This window comes from Bufo gargarizans, chromosome 2, assembly GCF_014858855.1.
Source record: "Bufo gargarizans isolate SCDJY-AF-19 chromosome 2, ASM1485885v1, whole genome shotgun sequence".
Taxonomy (NCBI): Eukaryota; Metazoa; Chordata; class Amphibia; order Anura; family Bufonidae; genus Bufo; species Bufo gargarizans.
Genome location: NC_058081.1, coordinates 421,811,936 through 421,832,423, shown reverse-complemented (window position 1 = coordinate 421,832,423; position 20,488 = coordinate 421,811,936). Strand labels below are relative to the sequence as shown.

The 20,488-nt window shown below is 40.5% G+C and overlaps 1 protein-coding gene across 1 annotated transcript in view; it reads right to left on the bottom strand.

The window, feature by feature from the left end:
• TENM2 (teneurin transmembrane protein 2) overlaps positions 1–20,488 on the bottom strand; it is a 3,034,822-nt gene that overhangs the window by 322,410 nt on the left and 2,691,924 nt on the right. Inside the window, exon 21 of the mRNA XM_044277356.1 lies at positions 17,196–17,428. Within this exon, the coding sequence (XP_044133291.1) occupies positions 17,196–17,428 (233 nt within the window). The remainder of the gene's footprint in view (positions 1–17,195; positions 17,429–20,488) is intronic.

Genomic DNA, 20,488 nt, shown 5'->3' with positions numbered 1-20,488 from the left:
TTTGCCCAAAATGGCTGTATTTCAAATACCTGAATAGAAGCCCTTTATTTAAAGGGTGTAGTTCACATGCCCTGATCCACACTAGGCCGCTATCAAAGAATTGTGCCCAAAATGGAATTATTTCAAATAACTGAATAGAAAGACAGTATGTAAAAGCAGTATCTCAAAATGACATCTGCAGCAAAGGCTGCCAACAATTTTCTTTTTGCCCAAGCGGGTGTTTGTTTAATAACTGAATTTGACAGCAGTATATAACCCTGGAATTTCACACGTGCTGATGCTGCAAGGCCAGAAAAAAAGTGGAATCTGGCAAAAAAAAAGTGTGTTTTTAAAAACCCAGAAAATGATGGGTGTATTTCTAGCTTAAATTGCACACTTGCCAAAAAAGTGTTGTTGTTTTTTTGGTAACATAATATGAAAGCTGTATATATGAAACTTGAATTTAACACTTGAAGATCTGGAAAATAGTGTTTTTTGGCAAACAAAAGTGTGTTTTAAAAAAAAACTGAAAATGATGGTTGTATTTCTAGCTTAAATGACACACTGACTAAGCCTGCAAATGCATCAGATGTTGTAAAGTGGCAAAAAATTTTGATATTTCTTTTAAAAACAGATTATTTTTGCTGTTTTTAAAGCTTGGTTTCTATGTCCCAAAAGCTCAGATTCAGTGCTGGTGCACTGAGCTTGCATAAAATGGCCGCCGCCCACCTAACTGACTTATAAAAGTTATTTTTTTTCTGTCACTGGGCTCAGGGCAGGATAAAAAAATTGTGCCCTGCACCCACACAACACAATGTATGTGGATCGCTGAGTTAGATTCGCGTTTTGAGCAAAGATTCTCTCCTATTCTCTCCTTGAAATCATCAGCAGCATCCTCTCCCTACACTAAGCACAGCAGAGTGACGTGCAGCGCTACGTGACTCCAGCTTATATAGAGGCTGGGTCACATGGTACACTGGCCAATCACAGCCATGCCAGTAGTAGGCATGGCTGTGGTGGCTTCTAACGGCACAGAGTTAAACGCTTGTTGATTGGCTGCTCTGCAGCCTTTCAAAAAGCGCTGAGAAATCACCGAACCCAAACTTTTACTGAAATGTTCGGGTCGTGGTTCCAAAAATCCTAAAGTTCTGTACGCTCAACACTACTTGCTATTACACTTTTTGTGATGTAAGGTGACATAAAATTGCTTTTTTTGTGGCACTGTTTCTATCTTATTTTTTTACGGCATTCTTCTGAGGGGTTAGGTCATGTGATATTTTTATACAGATGGTTGTTACGGACACGGCGATACCTAACATGTCTACTTTTTTAAATTTATATCACTTTAACAAAATAATAGCATTTTTGAAACAAAAAATGATGTTTTAATGTCTTCATGTTTTGAGATTTTTTTTGGGCGATTTGTCTTGTAGGGGCTCATTTATTTCAGTATGTGATGACGGTTTGATTGGTTCTAGTTTAGGATGCATATAACCTTTTGATCGCTTGGTATTACACATTTTGTGATGTAAGGTGACAAAAATTGCTTTTTTGACACCTTTTTATTTATTTTTTTCGGTGTTCATCTGAGAGGTTAGGCTTTTTTTGACACACTTTTTCTTTTATATGTTTTACTGTGTTCACCTGAAGAGTTAGGTAATGTGATATTTTTATACAGCAGGTTCTTACAGACGCGGCATATGTATAGTTTTTATTTATTTAAGTTTTACCCAATATTATTTTTGAAACAAAAAAAATTTAATTTTTGTGTCTCCATAGTCTGAGAGCCATATTTTTGTATTTTCTGGACGATTGTTTTAAGTAGGGTATAATTTTTGAGGGGTGAGATGATGGTTTGATTGTAACTATTTTGGGATACATATGACTTTTTGATCGCTTGCTATTACACTTTTTGTGATGTAAGGTGACACAAAATGGCTTTTTTGACACCGTTTTTTATTTATTTTTCCAGGTGTTCGCCTGAGAGGTTAGGTCATGTGATATTTTTATCGAGCCGGTCATTACGGACATGGCAATACCTAATATTTTATAATATTATAAAAATGTATAATATAACTTTCTTTTATTTATTTATTTAGCTAAGTTTAACATAATATCATTTTTGAAACAAAAAAAAAATCATGTTTTGGTATCTCCATATTCTGAGAGTCATAGTTATCCCTAAACCCGAGGGATTAGGTCATGTGATATTTTTATAGAGATGGTTGTTACGGACATGGCAATACCTAACATGTCTACTTTTTTTTTTTATTTCACTTTAACAAAATAATAGCATTTTTTAAACAAAAAATGATGTTTTAATGTCTTCATTTTCTGAGTTTTTTTTGGGGAGGGCAATTATCTTAGGAAGGCTTATTCTTTGCGGAATGAGGTGACTGCTTTATTGGTACCATTTTGTGGGACATACGCTTTTTTGACCACTTCGTGTTGCACTTTTTGTGATGTAAAGTGCAAAAAATTGCTTTTTTGACACAGTTTTTTTTATTTTATGGTGTTTATCGGACAGGGTGGGTCATGTGATCTATTTATAGATCTGGCCGTCATGGACACGGCAAAACCAAATATGTATATTTTATTTATTTTCTCCAATTTTTTTAATTACTTAATTGGGGATTTTTCTTTTTTACATATGAAACTTTGTTTTTTAAAAACACTTAATTTTTTTTATTTTACACTTTGTGTCCCCCATAAGGTCATACAAGACCTCTGGGGGACATTTGACTTAATTATTTTTTATTTTTTTCACTATTCATTTCTCCTGTAACTGGGGCTGACATAGTAGCCCCAGTTACAGGGGAAATACACCCCCCAGAGAGGCTGTGCAGCACTATACAGTGCTGTACAGCCTCAGTATAGGGTTCATCGAGGTCTGTGAAAGACCCGACATCTCCTGCACTCTCCCGGCCCCGGCGGTCACATGACTACTGGGCTTCCTACTCTGTATACACAGCACTCGATGAGCGCTGTGTATGCAGCGAGCTAGAAGGCAGGGACACCTGGGAACTGTCCCTGCCTTCCCTCTGGGTTGCCGTGCTATCACTGAGAGCGGGCAACCAGCTCTGCAGCTGCGATCTCTGAATGGACGTTCCATAACATTCAGAGTTAAACATCCACCCATAGGACGTTTATATCCTATGGCCGGATGTGAGGTGGTTAAAGGTATTTCAGTAGGTTCTCAGTAACATCGCATTGGCCTGTTTGCCGATAATGCTCTTATCATCACTTCAAAGTTTGTTCAAACCCAGCCATAAATTATATTGTAAACAATTTTCTGTCATGCATTTTACTACAAGGTTAAAATAAATAAACTAGCTGAAGGACCTGACGTTGTCCGGGATAGTAAATAACTGTTCTTAGCTATAACAAAATAGAATGGGTTAACCCAAAAATATTTTGCACATAAAAATCACATACCAAAGAGAAATTTCATTATGAAAAATTATGAGAAATTCAGCACCATATATATGCAACACAGATTAACTAAATGATTACCCAAGCAATGCGAAGTACTTTATCTGTAACTCCTTTTCCAAAGCCTTTTGACAAATGACATTCTTTGTTTTTCCTTCTGGTGCAAAGATGAACAGATTTTTGGCAGTTCCAACTATTGAACAGGCCACATAAAGATGACCATGTCAAAAACATGGAGATTCCAAATTGATTCCTGCTACTTTTAAGGACTGTCCCTGATCCTTGTTGATTGACATTGCAAATGCCAGGGGAAGTGGAAACTGGAGGCGTTTAAAATCAAAAGGCAAATCAGATGGAATGCGTGGATTTGTTGGAATAAAAACCTCCGCTCCTTTGGCACATCATGTCAAAATAGTTGTTTCGAATTACATGTGGAAACAGGTTCTTAATCAAGAGTCTTTTGGTGGGTCTTTGGTTGATCCAAATTTCTCAACAGCAGGTTGCTCCAGGTTTTAGAAAGAGGTTGTAAGGAAGAAGTCATTGTGGCTCTAAGGAGTTGAGGAACTCGGTTGGATAGAATAATGCTTGAGCAGGGTCTGTTACTGTATCCACTGACTTGTAGGTCCTGCACACACCTGGAAGGAGACTTAGAATTTGAAAATTGATCTTGCTGAGACTATCATTTTTAAGAGCTAGAATAGCCCATTCACACAGCCATATTTTCTGAAGTTGAGTTGAATGTTTGGAAAATTAGTTGCTTTTAGCTCCTCAATTGATGTCACAATATAGCAAAAGTTGCTTGGAAACATAATCTGTCCAGTGATTGAGTTTACTGGTGCCTTGAGCAGCTGGCACGAGAACAGTCCAGCAGAAACATCTGCTGTCATGTGCACCCTCGTGCTTGTGTTTAGCGAGATTTTCTTCACTTGTCTCTAAAGGTACAATGCTTTGAGGCAGGCATTGAGTTCATCTGCAGGGGTTGATCTTGGACTAACAGGTAGTTTTTGACAGAAGTCACCTGCCAAAACAACTACTCCTCCCATGATAGACTTGTTACCACGCACATCTTGCAGCAGTCTGTCCACTGCTTCCAGATCCCTCTTGTATGACATTGTGCATTCATCCCAAATGATGACACTGCATTTTTGAAGCAGTTTCGCCTGCCCTGATCCCTTGGCAATGTTACACACTGGGCTGTCACTGTGAGCAAGGTTAAGCGATAGCTTGAATGTGGAATGTGCTGTCCTGCCACCAGGTAAAAGTGTAGCCGCAACTCCAGAAGATGCAACTGTGAGTGCAATCTTTTGTTGTTGCCGATATATTGCCAGGAGAAAGTTGATTAAAAAATGTTTTTCCTGTTCCACCTGAAGCATCAAGGAAGACAATCCCACCTTTACTGGTTCCATTAAAACTTAAAATTTGATTGTAGGCGTCTCTTTGGTCTGGTGCCAACAATGGCTCGTTGTGAGAGACAAATGCTGTCAGTTCATTAATGTTGTATTTTATCTCTATGTAAATCTCCCTGCACGTTTGGTTAGCGTCATGATCTCTTGATAGAGAAGGCAAGCCAAAAAGCTGCAATGGTTTTCTGGACATTGCTATGCTCTGGTCTTCTAGGAGAATTAAGGCTTTGTTGATCATTTCTTCAGTGAAGTTGATAGGTTGCTGAGGATTTTCCCTTCTAACCTGCATGAGGATCTCCTCACTGAAATCAGTTTGGTACTTTGTCCAAATCTCAAGGGGATTTGAAATGTTGCAGTTTGTTAGAAGAATAGTAAAGAAGTGTCTTAGTCGATTTGGGGTTTGTGTGGCTGCTGCTTCAATGAGGGTCATGTCCCATTGTCCATCATTCTCCAGAAGTCCTTGTCTTTGGCAAGCTTCCCGGAATTTTTCAGACATGGCCTGGTCAGAAAATTATGTTGGGCCCTTGACAACATTAGGTAACATGCGCAGGTAGAAGCACTCTGCATTTGATGGATGAACAGTGTAGCCGCGACCAATAGTATAATTTGCTTTGATACCTGCATGGCCTTCAACATCAAGCCCCTGTTTCCTCCGTTCCAGTGTTTTTCACAATGCGTTCCAAGTGTAGTACTTTGGCATATCACAGTAGAGAATTGTTTTTGCAAATGGATCTTGTTGACACAGTTCAAAAAATGCCAAGAGGGTGGTCTTAGGTGTTGTTAGGAGATTATGTTGCAGGTTTGCTAGGTCAAAATAAATCCTCTGTCCATTTTCCAAGTGAACATTGAGATGCACAACTGGTGGGTAGTGCTCATGAATGAAGGACCCTAGTAATCTCCAAACAGCTTCATTGCTGCTGATGTACATGCCCATCTGGAATGCCTGCATTTCATCAAGAATAGGTAATTATTTTTCTGGAGTTCAAAAACTGCTTGATCAATTCCTTTGTGAACATATTTGCATACATACATATTTCACCGAGTGGCAAGATTCGACGTTGATGTGTGCATGGAAAATTTTTGAGAGCAGAGGGTTGTAAGGTACAACCCACTTGTTGTCAATTTCTATCTCTTGGAGTGATGTTCCAACATGCATTTTGAGCTTTGCTGTGAAGCCACCATCCCCTGCTTTTCTTCTTTGGTATATTGGATATCCATCTTGTTCCATTTGTGTTTCTTGGACCAGGTTTTGTGGGTAATTCTTTGAACACCTGCCATCAACCATGCAGAGAGAATTTTTGTTGAGGTTCCCACACGGACCATGGATCTTGTTCTTGGTGATGATGTCAAATAGCAACGAGTCATTCTGAGGGTTTGGCAATTTGGCACTGATGATATTGTCAATTTCGCTGGTCTGTATTTTTTTTATTAAGATATGGGCATGAGGAAAGCCTCTTTTTTGCCATTCGACTGAATACATCCAGCACTGTGTCTCATCATAAACGTTTGCTTTTGTGATCAGATGAATAATTTTTGTGTGCTTCCTTTTGAAAACCCAAGCAATGATGTCATGGCGATTCACTGTTTTATGGCCTGGCAACAGTTCCCCTTCAATTTGCTCCCAAGCAGAAAAGGAATTTGATTGGACGAAAGAGAAAAGCCGTATTACGGTCCAATGAGAGCATGTTTGTGTGTGTAGGTATGACCACTGTACTTTTTGAGTGTGAGCTGCAGGGAGAAAGTCACCCTCCCTCCCACCCATGCATCTGACAGAATTTGATTTTTACATTCATTTTTTCAAACCCCCCGCCGGCTCAGGATTGGGAGGGTGTGTGGTCTAACAGATTATGGGCATGGCTTAGCAGGACCTGGGGGCAGGGTTTTAGGTCTTTTGAGGGTGGACACATTGAGGCAGGGGGCGTGTCTGGGCTCCTTCCTGCAACAGTGATGCCCCTCTGGGCACCTTACTGGCTCATTTGCATACCAAATAAACTGGATTTTCAGAGGATAAAAACATATATTGCTAGAACAAAGACACATCTTGAAATAAGGTACTAAGTGCTATTAGGCCATGGCTTTACCTCAATAGCGATTATCCTGGTGACAGATTTCTTTTAAGCTCTCCTACAGGAGTGAAAATAAATGGCTGGATTGTTATGGAAACCTGGAGTAAAACTGTGTATGTTAAGGCTAACGCCTTGCAAGCTTCTATTAGCTGATAAGGGTCATTTGACTAAGCTTCTATTGGCTAATGCATTTTTGGGGAATATCTCAGGAATGGTACATCCTAGAGAGCTGAGACCCAGTCTAAAACCTTCCCGGACACCTGATGTACCTGTGTGTCAGGTGATTGTAAATGCGACAGTGCGGATTCCTTTAGCGGACATACACACACACATACACTCAGGTTTTTATATTAGATCTCAAATGCTCAGTATGGTGCTACGTGACTCAATACAAAAATAAAATAAAAATCCAACACATATGGCTTCTCATGGGTGGATAATGCCCTTACTTACCTAGGGATTAAATTAGCCTTACCCTCTAACAAGCTTTCTGATGTCAACTATACCGCTCTCCTAGAAGATATTTAGACCTGCTTAACTAATCTTAATCTCTACTCCCTATCATGGTTAGGAAAAATGATAGCAATAAAAGTGATTGTCCTTCATAAGATACTCTACATGATGCATAATGTACCTGTGCCTCTTTCTAACACATATATTCAGAAAATACAATCCTTGCTAAAGCGTCATATATGCGGTAGAACTAGTCCGAGAGTTAAGACTTCTATATTATATAAACCTCTAGCACTTAACTTTCCATCTCTTAGTCAACATTATAAAGCTATTATTTTGGATCAACTTAGATTCTTACATATTGAAGACCTCTCTAAAAAATGGGTATCTATAGAAAAAGCTTTCTTGGGAAGCCACTCTATACTCCTTCACCTCACAGCTCAAAGTATTTTCAATTCTAGAATTGTGAGCCCTTTAATCTGCATTTGAGCTATTTCTAATATTTGGAATCTCCTTACTAGAGTAGAAAATGTGCCATTTTATGCATCCACTTTAAAACTGTGTGAATTGGCTATTCCAAATATATCTCTAAACAATTGGGAAAACCTAGACGTATCAACCATTTCCCAACTCTGGCATAACAATAATTTTGTTGATTTTGCTTACCTAAAAAAGAGATTTGACATACCCAACAAGGATTTCTATAAATATCTGCAACTGAGACACCTGTTTCAGGTTTGTTTATTTCTGATGTCACATCCTCTGAGTTACAAGGTTGGTTTATGTCTACTAGAATAATTGATAAGGGTATTGCCAAAGGCTACCAGATACTGAAAACTCCTCAGATAGATCCTCTAATTGTATTATTAACATATGGCTTTGTGATCTGAATAAGGAGTTTTCTGATACCCAATTGCATGAAGCCTTTACTGCTACTTCTAAGTTGTCAAGATGGGCAGGGCACCTTGAGGGTGCAAGAAAGATTTTATGCAGTGGTATAAAACTCCTCAACATTTGAATAAGGTCTTTCCAGAAGTCTCTCCTTTCTGTTGGCGTTGCCGGGCTTCCTTGGGGTCTTAACTTGGTGGGATTGTCCCTCTATAAATCAATTCTGAAAACATTTTTTTTTAACTCATTTCAATGATCTGTAACTACACAATCACACATATCCCAGAATTGGCCATACTATCAATAGGAATAAATGCAGGGGTCAAGTCCTGGGAAAAAAAGTGATTCAGTGCCTCCGTGTGAAGTCACGGCACGCGGCGTATGCAAAGGGCAGGGAAGGTCGGGAGGAGTAGCAAGCAAGTGCCTTATTTTTCACCCTATAAGATGCACCTATCCTGAGGACAACTTACTATTACTCCACTGCAAAGTATTACTCCACTGCACAATATTACTCCACTGCACAACCTTTATATATATGGTAATATGTTTATTGAAATACCAGATGACTATGGAAAAAATTGTTAAGATGCCATATATTTTAAGCCTATGCCAGTTTTTCGACACAAAGAAAATGTTAGCATGTAAACTACATAAGAGAGACTCTTCTACTAATATTTTAACTACAACTAGAAAAGGTACAATTTCTGGGGAAATTGTGTGATGTGTTCTTGCCTCCACCAGTAGCTTACAACTGGAGTGGGCGGAGTAACTGGGTGGAGTGTAGACTCCGCCCACTTTTATAAATTTTGACCTTTGTCTCACACTGACCCACCTTGCCGAGTTTGGGTGCTGTGAGAATGACAGCTGTTTAAAGGTTTCTTATTGAAGTCAATAGGGAAAATCTGATTGGTTGTTTGTGGCTCCGCCCACTTTTTAGCATCCCCAAAATGAGATATACATTGGCACAGTCCTCCAGTGACCAACTGTGCCAAGTTTCGGAACCCTGCCATTAACAGTCTAAGAGCAGCGGCAGTTTGAATTTTTCCCATTTAAACAAATGGCTGAAATTTGATTGGCCGTTGTAGACCCCGCCCACCTTTTTATTTTTTTTGACCCCAGTCACCCAATGACCTACGGTGCCAAGTTTGGGTATTCTGGCTTAAATATTGTGAGAATGACAGCAATTTAAAAGGTTTATCATTGAAGTCAATAGGGAAAATCTGATTTGTTGTTGGCTCCGCCCTCTTTTTCAAATTTTGAAGCCAAAGTAATCTATGACCTGATTTCTGAGATTTGAAGCCCCTGACATCAAAAATTGCAGCATTTTTAAATTTTCAGCATTTTTCAATTTTCCCATTGAAATCAATCAAAGAAATCTGATTGGTTGTTTTTGGCCCCGCCCACTTTGCTGAATTTTAATCCTAATCCTAATTTGTCCAACTATACCAAGTTTGGGGATCCTGCCATTAACAGTCTAAGAGCAGCGGCAGTTTTACATTTTCCCATTAAAACATATAGCTGAAATTTGATTGGCCGTTGTAGACTCCGCCCACTTTAAAACATTTGAATTCTAGTCACCTATTAACCGAATATATTAAGTTTAACAACCCTGCCATTAACAATGTTGAAATGGCAGCAATTTAAAATTTTCTCATTGAAGTCAATAGGAAAAATCTGATTGGTTGTTTGTAGCTCCACCCACTTTTTAATGTCCCCAAAATGTGACAGAAATTTTCAGGTTGACCCCATGACTAAGTGACCCAAGTTTGGTGAGTTTCACTACGAAGCTGTATGAGTGACAAACGTTTGCATTTTTCCAATAAAACTCTATGGGAGAAAAAAAGAGGTTTTCGGGGGCCCACCCCAGGGGCCCAGAGGGTGGGATCGGTTAACAAAGCACAAGCAAGATCCTCGGGTATGTGCCGACCAAGGGTGCAAAGTTCGGTATTGATACTCCTAAATCTGTGGGAGGAGTAGCAATTTGAACGTCTCATTGTAGCCAATGGGGAGAATTTGATTGGTTCTGTGTGGCCCCGCCCACTTTTTCGGGTCTCCAAAATGTTCTAACAAATTGCGAGTTGACCCCATGACTAAGTGACCCAAGTTTGGTGACTTTAGTTTAAAATCTGTGCGACTGGGAGCGATTTGAAAATTGTCCCTGTCAAAGTCAATGGGAAAAACGTGGATTTTGGGGGCCCTGTGCCAGGAGCCCGGAGGGTGGGATCGGGTAACAAAGCACAAGCAAGGTACTCGGGTGGGTGCCGACCAAGTCTGCAAAGTTTGGAATTTGTACTCCTAAAAATGTGGGAGAAGTAACAATTTGAAGGTCTCATTACAGTCAATGGGGAGATTTTGATTGGTTCTGTGTGGCTCCGCCCACTTTTTGGGGTCCCCGAAATGTGCCCAAAATTTTCGGGTTGACTCCATGACTAAGTGACCCAAGTTTGGTGACTTTAGCGTCAAAGCCTGGCGAGTGGGAGCGATTTGAAAATGTACCCTGTCAAAGTCTATGGGAAAAAAGGGGGCTTCCGGGGCCCGCCACGGGGGCCCCGGGGGAGGGATCGCTCCACAAAGTAATAGCAATCCGATCGGGAACAATCTGCACGTTTTGGTAAATTTTTGTCTATGTAGTGTAAAAACTGTGGGAGGAGTTAGGGTGGCAAATTTGGCTATAATAAGAATAAGAAGAACTAGAAAAGGTACAATTTCTGGGGAAATTGTGTGATGTGTTCTTGCCTCCACCAGTAGCTTACAACTGGAGTGGGCGGAGTAACTGGGTGGAGTGTAGACTCCGCCCACTTTTATAAATGTTGACCTTTGTCTCACACTGACCCACCCTGCCGAGTTTGGGTGCTGTGGCTTAAATTCTGTGAGAATGACAGCTGTTTAAAGGTTTCTTATTGAAGTCAAAAGGAAAAATCTGATTGGTTGTTTTTGGCCCCGCCCACTTTTCTGAATTTTAATCCTAATCCTAAATTGTCCAACTGTGCCAAGTTTGGGGATCCTGCCATTAACAGTGTAAGATCAGCGGCAGTTTTAAATTTCCCCATTGAAATAAATGGCTGAAATTTGATTGGCCGTTGTAGACTCCGCCCACTTTTTAATAAATTTTTGAATCCAGTCACCCAATGACCTACGGTGCCAAGTTTGGGTATTCTGGCTTAAATACTGTGAGAATGACAGCAATTTAAAGGTTTCTCATTAAAGTTAATAGGGAAAATCTGATTTGTTGTTGTTGGCTCCGCCCACTTTTAAATTTTTTGAATCCAAAGTAATCTATCACCTGATTTCAGCGATTTGAAGCCACTGACATCAATCATGGCAGCATTTTTCAATTTTCTGAATTTTTTTTTTTCCATATTGAAATCAATGAAAGAAATCTGATTGGTTGTTTTTGGGCCCGCCCACTTTTCAAAATTTTAATCCTAATCCTAAATTGTCCAACTGTACCAAGTTTGGGAAACCTGCCATTAACAGTCTAAGAGCAGCGGCAGTTTGAATTTTTCCCATTTAAACAAATGGCTGAAATTTGATTGGCCGTTGTAGACTCCGCCCACTTTTTCATTATTTTTTGAATCCAGTCACCCAATGACCTACGGTGCCAAGTTTGGGTATTCTGGCTTAAATACTGTGAGAATGACAGCAATTTAAAAGTTTCTCATTGAAGTCAATAGGAAAAATCTGATTTGTTGTTGTTGGCTCCGCCCACTTTTTAAATTTTTGAATCCAAAGTAATCTATCACCTGATTTCAGCGATTTGAAGCCCCTGACATCAATCATGGCAGCATTTTTCAATTTTCTGAATTTTTTTTTTTCCATATTGAAATCAATGAAAGAAATCTGATTGGTTGTTTTTGGCCCTGCCCACTTTTCAAAATGTTAATCCTAATCCTAAATTGTCCAACTGTACCAAGTTTGGGAAACCTGCCATTAACAGTCTAAGAGCAGCGGCAGTTTGAATTTTTCCCATTTAAACAAATGGCTGAAATTTGATTGGCCGTTGTAGACTCTGCCCACTTTTTCATTATTTTTTGAATCCAGTCACCCAATGACCTACGGTGCCAAGTTTGGGTATTCTGGCTTAAATACTGTGAGAATGACAGCAATTTAAAGGTTTCTTATTGAAGTCAATAGGGAAAATCTGATTGGTTGTTTGTAGCTCCGCCCACTTTTTAATGTCCCCAAAATGTGACAGAAATTTTCAGGTTGACCCCATGACTGAGTGACCCAAGTTTGGTGAGTTTCACTCCGAAGCTGTATGAGTGACAAACATTTGCATTTTTCCAATAAAACTCTATGGGAGAAAAAAAGAGGTTTTCGGGGGCCCGCCCCAGGGGCCCGGAGGGTGGGATCGGTTAACAAAGCACAAGCAAGATACTCGGGTATGTGCCGACCAAGAGTGCAAAGTTCGGTATTTATACTCCTAAATCTGTGGGAGGAGTAGCAATTTGAACGTCTCATTGTAGTCAATGAGGAGAATTTGATTGGTTCTGTGTGGCCCCGCCCACATTTTCGGGTCTCCGAAATGTGCTAACAAATTGCGCGTTGACCCCATGACTAAGTGACCCAAGTTTGGTGACTTTAGTTTAAAATCTGTGCGACTGGGAGCGATTTGAAAATTGTCCCTGTCAAAGTCAATGGGAAAAACATGGATTTTGGGGGCCCTGTCCCAGGGGCCCGGAGGGTGGGATCGGGTAACAAAGCAAAAGCAAGGTACTCGGGTGGGTGCCGACCAAGTCTGCAAAGTCTGGAATTTGTACTCCTAAAAATGTGGGAGGAGTAGCAATTTGAAGTTCTCATTAAAGTCAATGGGGAGATTTTGATTGGTTCTGTATGGCCCCGCCCACTTTTTGGGGTCCCCGAAATGTGCCCAAAATTTTCGGGTTGACTCCATGACTAAGTGACCCAAGTTTGGTGACTTTAGCGTCAAAGCCTGGCGAGTGGGAGCGATTTGAAAATTTACCCTGTCAAAGTCTATGGGAAAAAAGGGGGCTTCCGGGGCCCGCCACGGGGGCCCCGGGGGTGGGATCGCTCCACAAAGTAATAGCAATCCGATCGGGTACAATCTGCACGTTTTGGTAAATTTTTGTCTATGTAGTGTAAAAACTGTGGGAGGAGTTAGGGTGGCAAATTTGGCTATAATAATAATAATATATATGTGAGATAATAGTATGTGGTCTTGCTATGCAAGAACACATAAATAAGAGCTTACAACTGGAGTGGGCGGAGTAACTGGGTGGAGTGTAGACTCCGCCAACTTTTGTACATTTTGACCTTTGTCTCAAACTGACCCACCCTGCCGAGTTTGGGTGCTGTGGCTTAAATTCTGTGAGAATGACAGCTGTTTAAAGGTTTCTTATTGAAGTCAAAAGGAAAAATCTGATTGGTTGTTTTTGGCCCCGCCCACTTTTCTGAATTTTAATCCTAATCCTAAATTGTCCAACTGTACCAAGTTTGGGGATCCTGCCATTAACAGTGTAAGATCAGCGGCAGTTTTAAATTTCCCCATTGAAATAAATGGCTGAAATTTGATTGGCCGTTGTAGACTCCGCCCACTTTTTAATAAATTTTTGAATCCAGTCACCCAATGACCTACGGTGCCAAGTTTGGGTATTCTGGCTTAATTACTGTGAGAATGACAGCAATTTAAAGGTTTCTCATTAAAGTTAATAGGGAAAATCTGATTTGTTGTTGTTGGCTCCGCCCACTTTTAAATTTTTTGAATCCAAAGTAATCTATGACCTGATCTCAGCGATTTGAAGCCCCTGACATCAATCATGGCAGCATTTTTCAATTTTCTGAATTTTTTTTTTCCATATTGAAATCAATGAAAGAAATCTGATTGGTTGTTTTTGGGCCCGCCCACTTTTCAAAATTTTAATCCTAATCCTAAATTGTCCAACTGTACCAAGTTTGGGAAACCTGCCATTAACAGTCTAAGAGCAGCGGCAGTTTGAATTTTTCCCATTTAAACAAATGGCTGAAATTTGATTGGCCGTTGTAGACTCCGCCCACTTTTTCATTATTTTTTGAATCCAGTCACCCAATGACCTACGGTGCCAAGTTTGGGTATTCTGGCTTAAATACTGTGAGAATGACAGCAATTTAAAAGTTTATCATTGAAGTCAATAGGAAAAATCTGATTTGTTGTTGTTGGCTCCGCCCACTTTTTAAATTTTTGAATCCAAAGTAATCTATCACCTGATTTCAGCGATTTGAAGCCCCTGACATCAATCATGGCAGCATTTTTCAATTTTCTGAATTTTTTTTTTTCCATATTGAAATCAATGAAAGAAATCTGATTGGTTGTTTTTGGCCCCGCCCACTTTTCAAAATGTTAATCCTAATCCTAAATTGTCCAACTGTACCAAGTTTGGGAAACCTGCCATTAACAGTCTAAGAGCAGCGGCAGTTTGAATTTTTCCCATTTAAACAAATGGCTGAAATTTGATTGGCCGTTGTAGACTCCGCCCACTTTTTCATTATTTTTTGAATCCAGTCACCCAATGACCTACGGTGCCAAGTTTGGGTATTCTGGCTTAAATACTGTGAGAATGCCAGCAATTTAAAGGTTTCTTATTGAAGTCAATAGGGAAAATCTGATTGGTTGTTTGTAGCTCCGCCCACTTTTTAATGTCCCCAAAATGTGACAGAAATTTTCAGGTTGACCCCATGACTGAGTGACCCAAGTTTGGTGAGTTTCACTCCGAAGCTGTATGAGTGACAAACATTTGCATTTTTCCAATAAAACTCTATGGGAGAAAAAAAGAGGTTTTCGGGGGCCCGCCCCAGGGGCCCGGAGGGTGGGATCGGTTAACAAAGCACAAGCAAGATCCTCGGGTATGTGCCGACCAAGAGTGCAAAGTTCGGTATTTATACTCCTAAATCTGTGGGAGGAGTAGCAATTTGAACGTCTCATTGTAGTCAATGGGGAGAATTTGATTGGTTCTGTGTGGCCCCGCCCACATTTTCGGGTCTCCGAAATGTGCTAACAAATTGCGCGTTGACCCCATGACTAAGTGACCCAAGTTTGGTGACTTTAGTTTAAAATCTGTGCGACTGGGAGCGATTTGAAAATTGTCCCTGTCAAAGTCAATGGGAAAAACATGGATTTTGGGGGCCCTGTCCCAGGGGCCCGGAGGGTGGGATCGGGTAACAAAGCACAAGCAAGGTACTCGGGTGGGTGCCGACCAAGTCTGCAAAGTCTGGAATTTGTACTCCTAAAAATGTGGGAGGAGTAGCAATTTGAAGTTCTCATTAAAGTCAATGGGGAGATTTTGATTGGTTCTGTATGGCCCCGCCCACTTTTTGGGGTCCCCGAAATGTGCCCAAAATTTTCAGGTTGACTCCATGACTAAGTGACCCAAGTTTGGTGACTTTAGCGTCAAAGCCTGGCGAGTGGGAGCGATTTGAAAATTTACCCTGTCAAAGTCTATGGGAAAAAAGGGGGCTTCCGGGGCCCGCCACGGGGGCCCCGGGGGTGGGATCGCTCCACAAAGTAATAGCAATCCGATCGGGTACAATCTGCACGTTTTGGTAAATTTTTGTCTATGTAGTGTAAAAACTGTGGGAGGAGTTAGGGTGGCAAATTTGGCTATAATAATAATAATATATATGTGAGATAATAGTATGTGGTCTTGCTATGCAAGAACACATAATAAGTAATGCTTGTTCCCCAACATGCATGCAATTATATCTATATACAGACTTTCAAAACTATCTGCCCCCTTGGTGTTTTTCATATTTTCTTGTATTATAACCTGGAGTAAAAACAGATTTTAATTTGGATTGGATATAATGGACCTCACAAAACAGTCCAAATTGTTACAATGGAATGAAAAAAAAATGCCTTGTTTAATTCCTTAATAACCACCAATACGTATTTTACAGCAGCATAGAATAAGCACATGCTGTGCCGGCGCCCCGCTCTGGCGCAGCATGAAAAGAGGGACTGACAGGAGGTAAGCGCATCAAGTGTAGCGTGGCCGAGCTCTGTCCGGTCCGCGGTACAGGAGCATTTGTTTTCTGTACCCGGCCGGACTGAAAGGAAGTGCACACTTTTCATGCTGCGCCAGAGCGGGGCGCCGGCAGTGTTGAGGGGCACAATGCGCTGCCCTGCTGAAAGGGAACGGCGTTCCTGCTAAGAAAAAAGTGCAGGAACGCCGTCCCCGCGCGTTCCTGCAGGACTCGAGCCCTGAATAAATGTATTCCCTAATCATCACAGCTCAATCATTATCCACTGCATTATAGCAGCTCACAATAAAATTGCCCTATGTTTGAAAGAAAACAATCTCCCTTCTATTCATAGAGTTACCAGAGAAGTAGACAATAATTTGGGCATCGTCAAATAATAAAAAATCTGTTTCCACCACTGATGGGAGGCCTTGCTCGACAACAAAATGTGCAATATACCTGCTTATTCCTTCATTAGAAAATATACTTATCTGGGCTAAAGCTCCCCTTCTGTAATTGCATTGCTGTACATTTCATACCTATGCATTTTCCCTTACTCCACCCCCCCCCCCCCTCATATTTCTTCCCTCTACCCTCCTCCCCTTTTTCCCGTTCTTTCCTCTCCCCTCCATATATCCTCACTCATAGAGTTCATACATAAATATCATTACTGACTTATCCTTGTATTTTTTTTACTTGGTGGCATCCTTACTGCAATTTTTCATCTTGTTTATAATATGTAATATGTGTACTCAAGATTGCTTCCATTTGTTTCTTACATTTTGTAATTATACCTACTTTATTATTCAATAAAAAACTATTGTTAAAAAAATAATAATAATGGGTACCTGATGTGGGACTAAGAGGAATGGGGCTTATTAATATGCTTGGAAGAGGAGTGTAATAAACAATTTTATATGTACGGTAATTTTGTATGTATTCACACCTTATTCATTGAATGTGTATCACTGTAAACAGATTCACCTACTGCATGGGTCACTCTAAAATTTATTCCACTCACCTCGTGGGTTAGTCAAAATGGCATCCACAGCCTTCCCTCCATTACCACATCTAGCATCATCAAAGGGCATACATTGTTCTCCATTGCCAGCGATGACGTCTAAGTTAGCTGCAATATCCTTGGCTCCTGTCAGGGACTTGATTTTGTAAATTCTACGACTGTTTGTGTCAGACAGATATATTGAGCCTGACACAGGATCAACTGCCAGATAATATTTATGTGCTATGTTGTTGCTTTGAAAGAGAAAAAAAGACAAAGATCAGTTAATAACAACTTCCAATATATAGTACAACAGTGTAAGAATAGGTGAGGATATAAAGAGCCACTATGTAACATAAGCTGTAAGACTCCTTAAGATGTGGGAGTGCCAGTAAGGGCGCTATCCAACAGAAACACCTTTTGAAGATAAGGGCATTTTCTGTGTGATAGTATCCTGACAGACACTAGTAAAGCTTTGCAGAAAACTTGCACTGCTAGAATGTAGGATGAAGAGTATAAATGCAAAAGAAAAAAATAGATATTTATGTTAAAGCAGCAAATATAAAAACATAATTTCTAATATACATTGAGATCACCTTATAAATATCTAAAACTTGTAAATTAAAAGAATTGCCCCTAATTACTGGTATCTTCATACATGTTGATTTTCAACACTAATTGCAATGTTTTCCTGCCATGTTGAATGCTTCTGTGTTTTGTTATCAAATCATGGAAAGATGAGAGCAGACCCTATATTGTCTCAAAAATGAATAGTATGATAGAAAACATAGGTTTATAACTTGTGATGGACGAACATCTGCTGGGACAATTTGCGAACCTGATCACCCGAACGCAATCAAATGTTTGCTTCAATGAAACAAACAATTTAAATTCACTTTAATGGCAGACGAACCGGAAAAACTTTCAGGTCATATTTGCAGAAGTGCACAAATCATCCCACAACATAGACAGTGACATACCAGAGGGGGATCAATGGCAAAAATTACCACAAAAAATATGCATTTTAATCAGGGGCCTTTTACATGCGTCTTAAATGAAAACTGTCAAAAATGTGCCCTGCTGGACCCTAGGAAAAAGAAAATTTGACCATGGGAGTACAGGCCCCAAACATTAGGCATTCACCGGACAGAAAACATCAAGTAATTATGTGTCTGGAGGTATATTAGACAATCAATGGATATCAATTTTACTGCAGGCCAGTGGACTACAGGCCCCAAAATTACTCATTCACTGTACAGAAAAGAACAATTAATAATGTGGCTAGAGGTACATTAGGCAGTCACCGCATAACGGTTTTATTGTTGGCCAGTTAGATTACAGGTCTCAAAATTATGCATTCACCATACAGAAAAGATCAAGTGATTATGTGGCTGGAGGTATATTAGACGGTCATTGGATGTAAATTTTACTGCCGGCCAGTGGACTACAGACCCCCAAAATTATTCATTCACCAGGGACCTTCCATTGCGGTGTGCCAATGGCCCCAAATTTTCTAAAGGCCTCCAAGTCCACCAGTTTATATGGCAGTAGTTGGTGGGCTAGCAGTTCAGACAAGCTGGCTGTCAGCCATTGGGCAAGAGGGTTATTCGGCATCATAAACTTTTTATGTTCGAACATTTGGGCCACGGAAGCCTACCTTTTTTCCAGATGAACGTGACGATGGGACGGTGGAAGGAGAAGGAGAAGAGGCAGGACGAGAAGCGCCGGGAGTGTGGCTTTGTGGGTTTTAACGGTGTTGCTCCCACTGGGCTCAATTATGGGAACCCAGGTGACTTCTTAAGGTGGTTGTCCCTAGGTGAGTGTTGGGCTTACCGCAACTAATGCGTTCACAGCACAGGTTGCAGATGGCAACACTATTGTCAGCAGCTGACACATTAAAAAAAGGCCACACTGCGGAGCCAATTAAATTCCTGCCTAGTCTGGATCAGGACTTGTAAGATACACACTTTAGATACTGTGGTTATATTCTGTTATTTGAAAAACAGCCATTTTGGGCCAAAAACTTAAATTCCGGCATAGTCTGGATCAGTCCGTGTGAGACACACCCTTTAGATATTGTGGTTATTTTCAGTTATTTGAAACACAGCCATTTTGGGCCAAAAACTTAAATTCCGGCCTAGTCTGGATCAGTCCGTGTGAGACACACCCTTTAGATACTGTGGTTATTTTCAGTTATTTGAAAACCAGCCATTTTGGGCAAAAAACTTTAATTCCGGCCTAGTCTGGATCAATACGTGTAAAATACACACTTTAGATACTGTGGTTATATTCTTCTATCAATGAAACACCCTTTTTGGGCAAAATACAAAATTTTACAGCCTTTGCTGCATCCGAACGAATTCAAGGTTTATATACTGCTGTCAAATTCTGTTATTAAACAAACACCTATTTTGGGCCAAAAACATAATTTTGCAGCCTTTGCTGCATATGTCATTGTGAGATATACACTTTAGTTACTGTGGTAATATTCAGATATCTGAAAAACAACCATTTTAGGCAAAAAAAGCTTTAATTGAGGCCTAGTCTGGATCAGCACGTGTGAAATACACCCTTTACAGACTGTGGTTATATTCTTATATTAATAAAACACCCTTTTTTGGGCAAAATAAACAATTTTACAGCGCTTGCTGCATCCGAACATTTAAAATGAGAGGTTTATATACTGCTGTCATATTAAACAAACACCAATTTTTGGCCAAAACTTTATTTTGCAGCTTTTGCTGCATATGTCATTGTGAGATACACACTTTAGATACTGTGGTTCTTTTCAGTTATTTGAAAAACACCCCTTTTGGGCAAAAAAATTTAATTGCGGCCTAGTCTGCATCTGTACGTGTGAGATACACCCTCAGCAGTCTGAGCCCCAAGTCATGCAGCAGTCTCTTCTGCTTTTTGATGACTCTGTTAGCAGGGTTTCCCAGGGTCATCCACCTATCCCTGCCCCACATGGGAGGACCATTGCAGCACATATCGGATGATGACGAAACACAGGTGCCAACTGCTGGGGCTTTTGAAAGTGTGCAGGCTGACAAGGAGGGCAGAGGTGAAGACTGGGTGGAAGATGATGTGGAGGACAATGAGGTCCTTGACCCCACATGGAATCAAGGTCATGCGAGTGACCTATGTAGTTCGGAGGAAGAGGCGGTGGTCGCACAGAGCCACCAGCACAGCAGAAGAGGGAGCAGGGTGCAAAAGCTGAGCGGCCGTACCCTAGACAGTACGCCTACTACTGCCCACTGCAGCAAGGAACCGAGCACACTACAGCCATTTCAAAAGACTTCCCAGACGATGTG